Source organism: Maylandia zebra, linkage group LG5 (assembly GCF_041146795.1).
Source record: "Maylandia zebra isolate NMK-2024a linkage group LG5, Mzebra_GT3a, whole genome shotgun sequence".
Taxonomy (NCBI): domain Eukaryota; kingdom Metazoa; phylum Chordata; class Actinopteri; order Cichliformes; family Cichlidae; genus Maylandia; species Maylandia zebra.
This window is the reverse complement of record NC_135171.1, coordinates 35465258-35481852: the sequence shown is the minus strand read 5'-3', so window position 1 is coordinate 35481852 and position 16595 is coordinate 35465258. Positions and strand designations below refer to the sequence as shown.

At 39.5% G+C, this 16595-nt stretch overlaps 1 protein-coding gene across 1 annotated transcript; it reads right to left on the bottom strand.

Annotated features, from left to right (window-relative positions):
* Positions 1-5: 5 nt before the first annotated feature.
* Positions 6-16395, bottom strand: rhoca (ras homolog family member Ca). Its single transcript, XM_004547591.6, has 5 exons — positions 16239-16395; positions 7098-7255; positions 4910-5030; positions 4425-4555; positions 6-2798 (listed from the first exon to the last, which is right to left on the bottom strand). The coding sequence occupies exons 2-5, from the start codon at positions 7251-7253 to the stop codon at positions 2625-2627; spliced, it is 582 nt and encodes a 193-aa protein (XP_004547648.1). The 5' UTR covers positions 7254-7255; positions 16239-16395; the 3' UTR covers positions 6-2624.
* Between the last annotated feature and the right edge of the window lie 200 nt (positions 16396-16595).

Sequence of the window (16595 nt, the reverse complement as noted above, 5' to 3'; positions counted from 1 at the left end):
CGGTCTGTCTATTCGCAAAAATAGTTTATTAACAATGTTCATGTTCACTTCAGCTCAAATGTTCACTACAACACTTTCTGTTTACAAAGCATTATTACAATGAGCTTTTATAGAAATCTGGATCCTTTTAATTGATTTCAAATACTTCCAGAGAGAGAAATAAAAGTTGCACAACACTGAGCTGAAGCTGTTCCCACAGAGGTGTGCGATGTTAGTGCTTCTGTATGTGCGTGCACTGTAAAGACCCATGGATTTCTCATGCATGCATCAATAGAGCAAGGACATTTTTTAGCGGGACATTATCGGCATACACATGGACAGCAGTATAGTACATGCTCTTAGTGATATGTTCAACAATAGCTCCTCCGCTGCTCTATGGGAACGTTTTCAATTGTTATGATTCTACTCCCAGCTTTAAGTTATTTAACTCTCTGCCGATCTCTAATTCCCAAGTATTCCTTGCGAGAGCTTGTTAAGACACGTCAACACCATACCACCACTATGAAATGTTTTCATCGATAAGAAGTTGTAGAGATATGAATGTTTACCCTTGCCCAAATGGTGTGCTTGTTGTCCATATTAGTGCACAGAGTCCCGAGTTAAAAGTAGCATCCGCCCTCTAAAGATTGGAGGGTGGATAGAACATTAGTAGGTTGTTTGTGTGCGTTTGTCGGCTAAAACAATCACAACACCTCGTCTGAGCTGTAGCCTCTTTGCTGGCCCGCTCGTTTAAAGCATTTGTGCTTCACCAGCAGAGGGGTTTAAATTTGCATTACACACAGTATTACAATAACTGGTAGGTTTGGCGCTTTTGATGGAATTGTAAGAAGGTTGCATGCAACACAGATGATATTGTTTTTGCCACGTATACCGTATTAAGAAATCCACCCTTCATGCAACCAGTGGACATGTAAAGTAGATGACTGAGCAACAGTGGTGTGAAAGAGTGTGCCCCAGGACAGTCGGTGAGGGCCTTTCAAGAATATCAAGCTATTATCATCAGGGGAAGTTCACTAGAGTATTCTGCGAGGATATGAGCAAATACAGATACTAGAGGACGATCTGGCATGTCCTAGTGAACTGAAATTTAATTACATCCTTAAATGCCGAGTATATTTCCAAAGAGTGAGCTTAAATTCCATCCTATAGGTTGTAACTGATTTTTTTTTTTTAAGTAAAACATCAAAGGAAATGGTTGCATACAGATGTTTTCTCAATCAACCATATTGTAATTTTCACATGATGCAAGAACTTTAACTTCTTTTGCTCATCTGACAAGATAAAGATGTGTCCTACACAAAATGTTTTTTTTTTTTAAATGATGGCATACATCAAATAACACATTTTACCATGCATCAATCTATTTAAAGAACCAAGCCTTGGAAAACAAAACATCAGAACGGTGACTCTTGACCTTGTCAGTGAGTATCAGCTTGACATTCAGCAGCTAGTCCATCTGGTCTGGGAGAGAACAACTGAAAAAGGCACACCAGAACAGAGAAGGCACCAGGAAAAAAAACAAAAGACTCACTCACTCACACTGTGGCTCTTCTCAGACATGTAAAGAATGTCGTCCAACCGGAAACATCCAGCCTAACAGGATGCGATTTCCATGACTGGGCTAACCAGCATTACAAACAAGATTCCAATAACGGGTGTAACCAGTTAACTTAGCAAAAAGAGCTGAACTTAGTCACTCATAATAAACAAACAAGGGAGGGTTCACCAGGCTGTGGCCTACATGTGATTCCACTTGTGTCATCTCCCTGTTGGTCCTAACAGCTATTGTGCATAGTTGAGTCATATTGGCTTGCGTCTCAGTTGGCCACCTCTCCCTCCCCTCCCATCTAGCTTCTAGCAACAATTACGAGGGGTGAATGTGAATAATTTTATGCAGAATGGGAAGCACACTCCTTTGTTGACACATTACATTACAGAAGCAGCTGCCTTTCTTTATCCTCGATGTGAGTGGGCTCATAATTGAGAAGGTGAAACTGATGTTTCATACCAACAAAAAAATGACACAAGCAACCATTTATTGTGCTTGACTTGACGAGCACTGAAAGCCTTTACTTATGGCTTTGCTCAGGTTTCACAATGACAACACTGTAAAATGAGCTACAGTACAATGAAGGGGTCCTCAGCCGAAATGCAAGCTCGCCGACAAACAGACGGTGGTGTATAAACTTAAAAAAGGCACTAGCTCTTATGGTCAAAAGATATCATCTTTAATTCTCTATCGCTACTGCTACAGTGAAACAGAACTGCCTATTTATACAAGCTAAGAATGATGCCACTTGCCCGAGAAGCTTGTGAAGAACAATACCGCATACAAATGTGGACCTACCAAAGCCAAGTTTAAAAAAAAAAAAAAAAAAAAAGTGTAAATTGTTAAGACAGATTTTGGGAGGGACAAAAGCAAATCAATACGGAAACATCAATTTCTAGCCACAGATGTCATATAGTTCATTTCCTGTATTAGGTTTGTTTATGTTCAATTCATCTGCCTGTCTTTGTCATGAAATGTGAGATACAGTACAAAGATCCATTTGGTAATAGGTCAGTCCTTTTTCATGTGTTATTTTTCTCCAATTGGTCAGCTGATTTGATGGCGTCTGGACTGCTCACAGCACCGTGCAGCCACTTCTCTTCTTGCGCTTGCGGACCTGCAGTGCTGCTCTTGTGGCCATCTCAAACACCTCCCGCACACCATCCTTCGTCTTGGCAGAACACTCCAAGTAGCCAAAAGCGCTGATCCTACCAGCCATGTCTCTGCCTTCTTCTGTCTTCACTGGCTCCTGCAGGGTTAGATCAGACACCATTAGGGACTCAATTAAAGTGCTGAGAAAAGAAGGAGAGCTCAGTTTACTTTCCAGGGAAAATCACGATACCACTGAGGAGATCCTTGATTTTTTCCCCCCTTTTAAAGTGAAATTAGAGCACTAACAATCAGTCAAGAATAAGTCATTCCATAAGCAGAATCAATACAAAATTATCAATGTAACTGTACTTAGAACATGAATTATTTTTCATGCAAAAAAAGGCTTTTTTTTTTTTTACCGTTTACTGCTCTTTTTGTTATACATGTGACAGTAAACTGAGTATTTTTGCATTTGAACTGCTGATAAAACAGTCTAAAGAGTCTAAACACCCCCTCACTACCATAATACTTATTAACAAAAGAATAAGCACAGTTTGATGTGCCTCTCACCGCCTTTTTGGCATGACTCATTTAACAACCCAACGAAATCTTGGAATCAAGGGCTCAAGTTTATGGCTTTATGTCTAAGCCATTTATCACATATCTTACAAATATCAAACCAATGTCTGTTTTACTATGTAAGAGTCAAACTCTTGAACTGACTACTGATGTCTTGATTTCCACAGACAGGAAAAGCTCATCTACAGGTTCCACTGTGAAAACATAAAACTGAGATGTTATTCAGGCTTTCACTTTGCTGTTCTCCTTTTAGTGACAGAAAACAAAACATTTTGCTTTTTTGACATATCATTTATAATGTCAGTATGTTTTGATTAGCAAATTGAAATCTTTTACATCTTATGAAATCCGTTTGACAGAGACACATGCTTTAACTTGTTACTGACATTGACATTTTTGACATTGTGATTTTCTATATTTCGATTCTTCTATTGCTTTCTTACTCTAAATGATTGCATGCCAATCCTAGAAGAGGGATTCTTCTTCCTCCTGCTGTCTTCTCTCAATTTTATTTTGTAAAGCCATTTGATAGAAAGTGTCCAATTACATAATATCTTCTTTGCAGTACGAACGCTGTGTTTTGCGATAAGCGTTCATACTCGGTGACAAATTAAACCAGCTTCCCTGAATCATATTTCATGCTCTGACTGTACAGCCATCTGAGGCTTCTGCTTTTCACATGCTGTTCTGGATTAGAACATTTGTCCTGTCATAGTTCTGATGTGGTCGAAAAATATTAAGAAAAGTCCTGTCACTGTCAGTAAGCTGTGAGATTGATGCTGTAGTTAATATACACTGGTGGTTTAATGTCGTAAACATGTGGTTGAAACCCTGTACAATAATGAATTTTCCATTTCTACACACAGGCCTTTAGTGTTTCTATAAGCTGACAGTTCTTAAACAGAGTACGCTGGTGAAGCAGGAAAAGCAAGATTAACGTCATCTGTCATGTAGCTTCTTTAGAAATAAATGTGAGACTGCAAACATTCACAGGATGGTAGTGCTACATGACCCTTTTTTATTTATTTATTTTTTTAAAAGGGTCAATAACACGTGCCTAAATATGTCAAACAAAATCCTAACAAATGAAATGTTTCAACCCAGCACATATCCAGTGCCTTTTAGTGCCTGAGATTTCAAGAGCTCTCTACCTGCATCAGATTAGCTCATTCCACTGTTCATTGACCGTCAGGGGCCTTTGTACCTGCTTCATCTTGGCTAGCTCTCTCCGTGTATGCTCATCGTTCCTCAGGTCCTTCTTGTTCCCCACCAGGATGATGGGAACATTGGGACAGAAGTGCTTCACCTCAGGCGTCCACTTTTCAGGGATATTTTCTGTCCCAGGAAAGACAAGAAGTGAGCTGAAATACTCAGTATAGGGAGGAAAACTATAAAAAGAGGACAAGCAGTGCAGAGTCACAGTGCAGAACACTTCTCATGATGGATTGCTCTGCAGCCTCCTTGAGGCAAAGATGTTTTTAGCTGCATTAATCCCATCAAGTATATTAGGGTATTTTACAAGGACCCTCTCTCGCTTATTTGACCTACGTTTGGTTATGTAAGATAGAGCAATATGTTCATGAACGATCATTTTAATGGAATATAAGTTATAAGTACTATAAGTTTCGTTATTCATCATTTGTAATATGACATTTTAAAACAGACTACTCTACATTATTCTTTCCTCACCTAAACTGTCTGGGCTGTCAATGGAGAAGCACATCAGGATGACATCTGTATCGGGGTAAGAGAGAGGCCTCAACCTGTCATAGTCTTCCTGGCCTGCGGTATCCCACAATGCCAACTCCACCTGGAAAAAACACAACATCAAAACATGGATTCATCTGGAACAGAGAACAAATGCAGTTTTGCTCCTTAATATTACTCATCTTTATAAACACAGACTTATCTTGTAAACAGTTAACATACCGTTGCCCACTAATGGAGACGAATGCAACAGATAACCAGTCATGACATCACTTCTGCTCAATGACGCAGAAATTCTGAGGCATGTGGAGGATCTGAGTAATCTTCCCAAAGGCTGGAGGTTTAAATATGGGGAACCAAACAATGCTGGAAGTATCTGACATAGTATCGCTTTCCCCTCTGGCTACAACTACTTTCTTCATCTTAAAGTGAATTCTTTTTTTTTTTTTTTTTTTTTTTAAAATCACCCCAGCAGCTCTGACCTAATCAGGGCTTCATACTGTAAGTCTGTTAGTTGTGTAAGGCTGTCAGTGTTGTGGAAATGAACTTGGTGACTGGGCTCATCCCATCACACCACTGATTAATTCAATTAGGGAAAGTGAGAGATTAGCAACCATCAAACCGGTTAGCGTGTCTCCCTCTAAGGGCATCAACAGCCCAGCTTCCCTTGAGTTTGCTCTTCAGCTGACTCATTGGATTCAATGGAAAAAGAAAAAAGAAACTTTTGCAAAGTTTAAATACCAGAACTTTGCTGAATGACAGATTTTTGTCTGCCCACAGAAAGCACAAAAATCAGTTAACAGTCCCAAAATAGAGGTTTGCAGAGGCAGAAGGTGGGAGGTGGCCGAACACTGTTGAGACTGCATGAGGAACCAGAGCTCTATGTTCCCACTGGACTAGTTGTAAGCTGCAGAGTTCAGGAAGGGAAAGACAGAGGAAAAAGACCCAAAACCCCCCAGCTATTTGTGGAATCGGCTCAGTCCGCTGACGATGAGAGCATCTTTGCCTCATGGGGTGGGGGTTGAGGAGCTAAAAACTTGGGGCTGAACACAAATCTAATCCATCCTGTTGTGTAAGAAGCTAAATCTGACGGGATGGTTATCCTCCATAGAGACACTCAAAGACTTGACACTCACATCTTTTCCAAAATGATCCCTTTCTAATCTGTGCATCATGGCTCCCTAACTTTAAATTTCCTGTCCAGAACAAGAGCTTTAACCTCCTGCCTACCTTCACCTAAGAAGTGCAGCCAGGACAAGGACAGGAAGTGAGGCACGTTTATCAGGCAGTAGCATGAGGATGGTGATCCTGAGGGAAGGAATGGGATTGCTAAGATACATCCCTGTTCCCCGTCTGAACAGGAAGCTGGGAAGTAGAGTCATTTCCTGTTTTGCCAAGTTGTGTAGTGATGGTTGGCTAAAGAAAAAAAATAAAACGATTGGACATAACGAGGCATCTGCAGTTTAAACGCCACCCTCACCACCTTCCCATGACTCAGATTCAAGACGTCACACGCACAAAAAACTGTACAGAGGTTTGTTTTCTCTTGTTTAAGGCTGTGCATGCAGCTCTTGTCCAGGAGCAAAAACACACACACACACACACGTAAACAATGGTGTCGATAGCACATTATCTCTTGTCTGGCTAATAAGGTCACTACTCTTTCAGAGTACCCCAATAAAAAAATTAAGTGTTGATATTTTTTTTTTTGTAATTTGTGGAAACCAAGATTATATTTACGCCGCAATTAAGAAAAATGTATCTTCTTAATTTTCAACTGGTGCCTGTGGCCTGTTTTAATTTCGTTTAATGTAGTCCTTCAGAAAGCTAGCTCCTGAAATATTATAAAATCCACTTCACACTTGCATTCTCAGCCAGCAGTTGCATCATCATAATTAGAAGCCTACTTTGGTCAACTATTTAAAAAACAAACAAACAAACAAAAACCTCAAGTGTTTATAGTACATCTGGCAACATTAGTGCAAACTGTCTGGTGTGAGAGATGGGAGAGGTTGACAGTAGCAGCAGTAATTGAGGCGGATTGGACTTTACTTACACTCTCATGTTCTTAAATCTATAATTAGCCTAAATAATTGAAAAGCATTTCTGTGTTCATGACGAGAGACACCATCACTTTAATCGAGTCAGTTTTTGTGTAAATAGCACAAACCTGTTTTCCGTCAACCTCGATGTCAGCGATGTAGTTCTCGAACACAGTAGGGACATAGACTTCGGGAAACTGATCTTTACTGAAAACAATGAGAAGACATGTTTTCCCACAAGCTCCGTCTCCAACAATCACCAGCTTCTTCCGAATGGCTGCCATTTCTGTTGGGAGAACAACAAGAAGAAGTTCTTCAAAACATGTCTGCCTGAAGTCAAACAACACATTAACCGTCTCATCTATTTGTGGATTTTACATAGTAGTTATTTAAATTATTTGTAGGGATCATAAGATAAATCAAGAACACAGTGCTTTTTTTCCTTGCTCAAGCAGTGTAGCTCCAAAGCAACCACTCTGACATTTCTGACAGACCGTACGGCATTACACCTTCGGGAAAGCTCTGATCTACATACTGTCACGGCAAAATGCAGTCACAGACCTTGAATCCCCAATGCCAAATCTAGTCTACAAAGCCACACAAACAGAAGAGATGGAGGATGAGACTGGAGTGAAGGAGAGGAATAAAAGACATGTTGAGACAAGCTAGGAAATGAAGGGATTTGTTATCATCCTCTGCTGGCTTGCAAGGAGGAGAAAAGTGTAAGGAAATTAGAGTAGTTGGTGGCATCCTAAAAAAGCCAAAACACTAAACTCGTTTTGTTTCCATGTGTGTACTGTGCAGGCATCCTAGCCCTAAATCAAAATCAATTAAATGTTATACCTATGCTTTAAGAAGCTTTGCAAGTTTTTGTGCACAAACCATCAAGAAACATTATGGAGTATCCCCAGGTCAGAAGACTAGTTCAGCTGGTGTGTTTGGGGATGCATGGGGATGAGTTAGCAGTGCAGCTGATGGATGAGCTGGAGCCCTGCTGCCTGGGAGCAGCTGTGCATATAGTCATTTGGCTCCTCACCTCATCCACCTTCTGCCAGACAGTCTTGACACTAATACTCTTCACGAGGGGCACCGACTTATCAAGGGAAATTCATCTTTCTGTGCTACAGGCAAAACTTTAAGTCGAGTCTGCCCCAACGCCCACTTTTAATTGCTGCTCAGATGCATGGCAACACCAGTGCTTTCAATAAGCAGCATCAAGCCATTCTTCAGACGTCACAATGAAACACAGACTGAGGTCATTATTTAAACTGTTGCTGGTTTCATATCGTATCATCAGGACGGCTTGTTAGACATGATTTATTTCATGCAGAGCTGGGGGGGGGGGGGGGGGGATGTGCAAAATTAATCTTCTGAATACCTTTTAACAAGTCATAAAATAACCATAAAAATAATAAGCTTGTTTAGCATCTCATCCGTTTACAAACACAAGAAAAATGAAAACGGGACACCACAGATTGTACAGATTTTACTACAGGAATAATTTGCAGACTGTTTGATAATACCCATCCCTAAAGTTAATGCTGTGGCAGGTTATCACTAGCAATTAGTTTGCTGTGTTTGGAAATGTGGAGAAATAATTACAGTTTACAGTCAGAAGACGAAGAAACTGACAGAATTTCAGATCTGAGTATCTGAAACCAGGGATTTTAACCAAAAAAAAAACCCAAGCACAACTAATTATCTGAATGGGTTGTGGCTGCAGAAATATTTAGAAGTTGGAGAGTAAGGGTGACATGGGACTTCCAGAAAAAGCAAAGAAATTAGAGGTCAAACAACAGCCAGTAAAATTGAGGCAATTTCAGTGAAGGAAAAAGAGCTGACAGCTGGTTAACTGCCCATTCTATGTTGTGGTAAACACCTGGGTTAAGAAATAGCATTACAATGTGGAAATTTAATTGCATTTCACCATGTGTTGCTGACGGTAATCAGCCATGTGGAGCTACTGTCTATAATTGGTTTCAGCTTTTTTCCAAGTGGACACGAGTTGAAGCATAAGGTACCCAGAAAACCTCATATTGCCTTGACTTTTTCAGTAAATCCTCCATTGACCACTTTTGCCAGTAAACATCTCTATCAGCACCTAACCAGCTGACCTCGAATCAGACAACAGCTCATTTAAATACAGTCTGTGGAAGTACGTACAATTATTAAAATAAAATTACATGGACATGGTTAAGAAATAAATAGGCCGAATCAGTAGTTTTGCTCTGGAAAGAGCAAAATGAAAAGGGTAAGTGAATGAATTACTTGTCAGCTCCATTACCATGCATATGAAAACTTGGCATAACCAGGAGGAAACTTTGGGTGTTTGGCGGTTGACAGTTTTAATAACAACTTGGTTACTTGTTTCTTGCTATGGAAATTGTGGTCATGGGTATGATCATATTTTCTGTCTTTTGCCCAAGGACCCACTCCTACACTTCCCACAAACCGTGCTGCAGCTGCAAAGCTTTTGTTAAGCTGCACCAAATACTTAAGTTTGAATTTAGGCTGCTCACTCCATTTACTCACTCCAGTTATTCTGCATGTTTAATATGCTCATGAAGAACAAAAAAAAGGCTTTGACAGCTATAAAAGAACAACAAAAAATAATGAGCTGCATTGAAGAGTGCCTGATACTTCTCAACAGACACCACACAGCATCTTTTGCTTTTCAGAGACTGCCAAATGGACCAGAGATACTCTCAACTAGATGATGGGTTCAGAGCCAAACAAGTGGGAGACAGCAGCACCGAGGCCTCTGTGAAACAAAACAACCCACTTCCTGTTCTGTGGAGCCTGGGAGGAGCTTTTTTGGCTGTAGTTCTGTTTGGACAGGCCTCGGCTGAGCCGGAGCATGGAGGGAGCAGCCAGAGGCAACGCGTGCAAGCAAGCACAGACGTTTGCCTACATTCACATACATCCACATGTACACAGTTGCTCTTTGGAGCTGCACATTGAGTTCTTCCTATTGATATTAGCAGCCTGTGAGAGAACATCTTGACACGTTGACAAAAGGAAATTATGCGTGAAAATGTCCCATATAGTCACAAATGGTGCCAAATCCTCAGGCTGTCTATGACTGATGCTCTCAATTTAGGGACTAATGGATACTAATGACAGCAACTACTAAAGAGGCAGGTGGTTGCTAGTAGAAATCGATTTTGCTCTATCCTCCAGATGACACCTGTTCAACATGATTCAGCATGGAAAAAACTTTAGCTCATCCTCTCCACGTTCATACTGAAGTCTCTTCTTACCCTGATTCAATTAAAACATGTTTGAGCATCGCTTACCACAACTAGTGTCTGACTAGAAACCCCACTGGATGCAGGTGCAGTTGTTACTAAAAAAAATTAACACTCTTACTGAAAGCTTTGGAAAAGCCAAAATAAACTGGCATATATATATCTTTGACTGTACACAATGTAACTCGAGGCATCTGAACGTGCACAGAGATATTACTGGAATACGTTCATAAAAACTCAACTATCATGGTGGAGCTGGCTGAGGACCATCAGTTTTATTTACATCAAAGAAGCACACTGCCTGAAAAAACCAACAAAACAACACAGGATGACACCAAAGCAACTTTAATTAACTGACCTTAGAGTCAAGATTGAGTTACTTGGAAGAAAAGCCAACATTCATCTTTTATCTAGTGAGATGATCCTGAAATTTTTATTTTTCCCATCAAAATCTCAAAGCAAGGTCGTGACCCTTTGAAGAAAAAAAAAAGGCAAGGTTGCATTCTGGGTAACCTCAAAAGCAGCCTGTTTGTTTATTTGAAAAATATCCTTCTAGTTATGAAGCTAGGGTGCCTGCAAAAATTCATTGTGACTGCACTTCACATTGCAACATAATGTCTCCTACTGAGGCGCTCTGGTAGCCAATCCCTTAATTCTAAGGGATCATTTCAAGTGGAATAAGTTAAAAAATAATTACCACCACAGTAACTTTCCACAGTTGCATGGTATTTTCTCATAGTGCTGCTGCTATTGTTTTGGGCTCTGAAATACCTTCATGTTCACAGATCTGTTACCAAATCTAGACTTCCTGGATTGTATTTTATGCCTCTGGGGCAACAAGCTGCCATTGAACCTTGTGTTGTTTTCATAAAGGGCCGAGTTCTGTTGAAACAATACAACTCCTGGTCGCAGACTGCGTTAATAGCAGTTCAAACCGAGGAGTCCCTTTCCATTTATTTCACTGAAATGCAGGCCTGAAGAAAAAGATTGATTTCATTAAACTACAAGAAAAATCTGAAAAGAATGAACAATATCCTGTCTATCAGGACTTTATAAGATTTCTGCATTACACTGTGAGCCACACTGTAAAGACAATGTTCTTGCTAACGCGTTATGTGGTCCCTGAAGGAAAACAGGAAAAAAAAAAAAAAGCACTACTATAGGCTGCATTTAATTTTTCACAGTTCATCTCATGCTAAGACAAATGAGCCCAAAAGCAACCGAGGAACAATTTCCACTCTACTGTTTGCACTTGGTGTCAAGAAATGCAGTGACCACTTTCCTGGTTAATAACAAAGAACAGCACAAAAATGACAATTATCTACATACAAACAATTTACCAAGAAAACAAACACATGACAAAAGGTTTTCCTGTGAAGCCTGGAAATTGGCACAAAAAGATTAAAACCCACTGCTCTGAAGCAATAGCTTGCATTTTTATGGTCTCTTATGTATTTGTTGTCAAGTTGTAGGTATTTCAAAAGGCAAGTCTAGTAGCAGGCATTGAAAATTAGATTAGGCTACAAATGCTATGCATTTAACAGTAATACTGTTAAGGGTAATAAGAGTGAACTGCTAACATTATACTTGTCTGTTAAAATATGAAGGGATAGTACAGACAGAATTACCTCAAGGCTGGAATTAAGGGAAAAACAGCTTATGCCACTCTGTCCAAAGGTAACGAAATCCACTTACTCTCCAAATCCCCCAACATGTAAGAATATCTTGTTTGTTCATCCACAAAAAAAGAGAGAAGTATCAAAGTTTAAATAATTATGATGAATATTTCAGTTGGTAAGCTGTTCACATATAATCAAGAGGTATAAATGACCTAGATTTAATTATCCAGTCAATGAACGAAAAATGATTCTAATAACTTATTATGTATTTTTTTATTTATCTTATTATTTCATCATGAAACAGGTGTTAAATACAAACCAAAATTCAACAAACACGAATAAATATTTTTAGCATAGCGTCCTTATGAAGGGGATAAAGTGTAAAACAAGACTTAAGTCTTAAGTCTAAGACTTAGGTCATAAGACTTGGTCCAAAGACAACCATTAAAAGGGAAAGCAAAGCACCATTACTCTGTACAACTATTTGAGCAATGCCCCGGGTTAATGAACACGCCACCTCAATCCTTCTCTAAGGAGGTTTCCTGAGGCTTAAGGGCCAACAGGAGTTATGCAACAAGCTGAACAGAGTTACTGCAGAGTAGAGCGTGACCCTGACCGCTGAGGTAGAGCTGCCTCTCTCTGCTCATGTGAGTTTGATATCAATAACAATGCTGAACATACACGAACATCCAGCTATTAACAAACATGTTGTTCCTGAGACTACAGCGATGATGACTTTTTGTTCTCATGTCCTGCAAACATATAACAGGAAATGAATCCCATCAGGATTGTTTTGCACATATAACAAGGTCACAGGACTGATAGTGTGCACTACAGTAAAAGAAAAAAAAAAAAATCTGACACAGACAGGAGTTGTCAAGGAGCTCTGTCCAACTCTGGTTGTAGAAACAGGTTTTATAACTAACAGAATAATAAAAGCCAGACTGGATTTTGACTCAGTTTGACAGAGAAACATTCATTCCCATCTAGCCTGAATGTCTTCAGAGTAGCTCCAAACTACAGAAGAAAAAGGCCTTTTAATGTACTTCAGGGGCTTGCCTTTTACAAAAATGTCCTCAAGCAACTTCTGCACCTGAACCGCAACTCACAATAACAGACAACTTGTGCCTTCTATCCTCAAGAGGTGCAGTCCTGAAACAGTCCAGAAACCTTTAGATCTAAGGGCACCCAGGAATTAGCTGCACCTCTGCACGAGGCAACCTAAGAAATGGGACAAAGTTCATAAACTGGCAAAGGCTGTGTATGACATAGAGCAGACAGCCCGCAGGACCAGCTGTCAGCACCACCTACACACATCTCATCTACCAAGATTAAAGATTACACGGAGGAATTTGAAAGAGACCTTCAAGCCATTTCATATCTAGTACTTATTGATCAAATATAGCCCTCTTACTATAAGCTGTTGACTACAGCGCAAAAAAACGAAATGTTTCAATGCCGATCTGCATTACACAAGAGCAGGAACACACAGAGGAGATCAAGTCAGCCTCTCACATTCTTTGGGCACAAAAACCCCAGCTTCTGAGTCTCACCGAGTCATGACCATATGCTACACCCAAGGAAATGGTCAAATGTGCCAAAATCAGCTATGCCCAAGACATTAAAAAACAAACAAACCAAAAAACAAATATGATAGCTTTCGTTAGGCCTCTTAACAGCAATGGACAATTAATCCATATGAAGACGACCAGGTGATTGTAAACTAAACAGAGATTTTTATGCATTAAAGGACTGTTGACATTTTGGGAAATAAGTTGTTTTTTTCTTGCTGCAGTTCTGTAGGTTTGTACCAAGTTGTACCAACTTTCAGGTCGCTTTGTGATAAAGAGATCAGGAAAATCATGGCTTTAAGCCAAAGTTATGGCCTGGCAGAGTCTGGAAGGTCGATTTTAATAAACTAAACTAACTGCCTATCACTTCATAACAACAGTATAAGCATGTGATCAGAAAAGCAAATAAAGTTCCTTCAGGTGTTTGCAGTTTCAACACAATTACATAGGTGGAGTCTCATGCAGCAAAAACTTGTTTGATCACCATAATCAGCTGATTAATGACCTAGATAGATTGCTTCTGTCAAGCAGTCACGACTTTAAAAGTACAAAGGAAGACACTCTTGCTCTTGAAGCCTGCTGAGAGGAAGTAGGGGAAGACAACAGAGTTCAGTCAGCTGGCAAACTCTAAGGCAAGAAGCAGCGGATACACTGAGAGAGAACAGCTACCATAGGACTCACTTCTCTTCAGTAACTCAGGTCATGAGCAGCCAAACAGGGATGACTTGTTGGCCAAGAGGACTGAGTTTCCCTGAGTTTGTTTTTTGTCTGTTCCTTTAGAAGCCAACTGTTCTCATCTTTAAAGTCATAATAATGATAATAACTACTCAATACTTGTCCAATATTTTCTCAAATAAATGAGTAATTGATTGGCTTGCAATAGTAGAAATCTGTCAGTTATTCAGAGCACAGCCTAAGCTTTCAGGCTGTTTTCTTTCTCACTGGCACTTCACAATCTCTATGAGCATTTCTAGAATCTGTAGGTAAGAAGGACAGAGTTTTTTGGTAGTGAAAATTTTCTGTTTATATTCCAAGTGCTAGTTTACAAAACATATTTGAACAGGCTTCGTTTGCATACAGGTAAACAGTCAAAAGAGGGATGCCATTTGCAAAATTGCAATGGAGAACAATTGTCTGTTATCTGAAGGCACTGATGCTTTTTATTAACTTTTATAAAATGTATTTGCATTTCTAAACATTGACTGGTGGACAGAAATGAAAGTGTCATTGCCCAAAGAGGCTAAGCCACAAGGCTAGCTAATGAGTTCCTACACGGGAGAGTCCAAACCTAAAAGATATTTATTTTAAAATCATTTGATCAAAAATAAACTATTAATGTTAAAAAACAAACAAAACAATAACTTGATTCTTAAAATTTGTGGAATTCCAACTTCACATATCTTGTTCTCTACAAAATTCAAAGATATTTCAATAATTGTGAAACTTTAAAAAAGTGTTTACATTTTGTTTTTCGCTTGATGACAGAGCAACTGGTCTGTCTGTCAACAGACCAGTCAAATAATCCATTCATGTGCAACAGCACTTGGATTGTTTTCAAAATCAAATTTAAAAAAATTAGAACAACAACTTCATATGTAGCTGGAATAGGCCCTGCTGTGACCTTGAATTGGATAAGTGGAAGAGGATGGATGGATGGATGAACTTCGTGTGTACCATGGGTTAGCACAAATGAGACTTAGCTGCTTAAACAATTTTCACACTTTTTGAAAAAAATAAAATAAAAATAAAAAAACAAAACCCTGCAGGTAGTTCACACGAACTGTAATCTGCCATTTAGACGGCCAGAGTTTTTTTAAAAAAAAAATCCATATTCTAAACTGAACGTAAAGAGATTTTAATGTCTTGAAGAGCTGCCTTGAGATTTTGAGATAAAAGCCAAGTTGCTTTCTTCCTGAGATTCAGCAGATGAATCTGAAACTACAGCCAGACAGCCTAGTTTAGTGATAGAGAAGAAGTCTCTAATGACTTCCAGGCCACCTGGTGATAAATCACTGCACCCATCCAAGGGACTAATCATTTAGTACACATGTGGCATCTACATTTCAAAGACATTCCAATATTAGAGGTATAAATCTGCCAGAAATGCCTTTCACTTCACACTGGCAAACAACGAAATTGAGGATAGAAAGAACAATCAGAATAGAGAAAAGTGCTAAAAGCTGCTATTGGCTTTCAGACTGCAGACCAGTCAGCTGACTCAGGTGCATCAAGAATTTTGGTTAGCTTTCTAATTAATTTCAACAAACTAAGGAAAACATGTATGAGGTTATCCAATATATGTTTCTCTATTGTAGATTAAATCCCCAGTAACAGGGCTGGATTTTCACTTATTTACACATTATTAGTCCAAAGTTCATCCTCCACATTTCTTTCAGTATATTTGAAAAGCACTGTTTGTAGTTTAAACAGGAAACCTGAATCATAACAATGAGAAAATTAAGTGTTCCCAGGAATGGTACACTTGGAAATTTGCCATAAGGAACTGCTTAGCCTTATTGAGGTCGCAGCACTTGGAACAGTGAGAACATACCGACGGGATCTGATCTGGTGCCGTCACTTTTAAACTACCAGCAATGAAGCTATCAACAGTTGTACAGAAACACACCCCGCCAACTACAACCTCGCTGCTTAGACCTTACTGTAAATTACAGCGATGTCAGGAATTAAAGTGTCATCCACCCGAGAAAAGGCGAATGTTAGTAGGAGAAAAAGCCACCACCTTGTCCCTTTCACCCAAGTAAGTGAGCTATAATTAGACAGTCGGATTGTTTTTTTTTTGAGTCAAACCACAGGCTCCGGTTCGTATTTACCTGTCACCAGCCGGACGAGAGGTTTTAATTAATCTTAATCCCTGCTTGCTCCTTCCTCTTGATCGTGACACACACAGACACACTTCTTGCTGCAGTGTTCGCTAAATTTACAGAGTGGGTGTTGAGAAACGGGGCAGGCAGGCAGAGATCCTCCCACTGACAAAAGCTACGAGCTAGGCTAACCTTCAACCACCTCCGGTCAAGCCTTTCAAAATAAATGGGTCAGCTTGCGGCTTCTTGACTTTTCCCTTTTTTGTGCTTTGGAAATAAATAAATGATAGAATGTAAACTTTTGTGAATCCAAGAAAAAATAGTTTTTTCCCTTGTCATCGAAGTTTACCTTGTTTTTCCGTTTTG

Excerpts from the sequence above, each read along its gene's own strand:
- rhoca (XM_004547591.6), bottom strand. The coding sequence starts at position 7,253 with ATGGCAGCCATTCGGAAGAAGCTGGTGATTGTTGGAGACGGAGCTTGT. Across the intron at positions 4,556-4,909 it reads TGACAGCCCAGACAGTTTAG|AAAATATCCCTGAAAAGTGG; the intron begins GTGAGGAAAGAA and ends TTCCTGGGACAG. Across the intron at positions 2,799-4,424 it reads AGCTAGCCAAGATGAAGCAG|GAGCCAGTGAAGACAGAAGA; the intron begins GTACAAAGGCCC and ends CTAACCCTGCAG.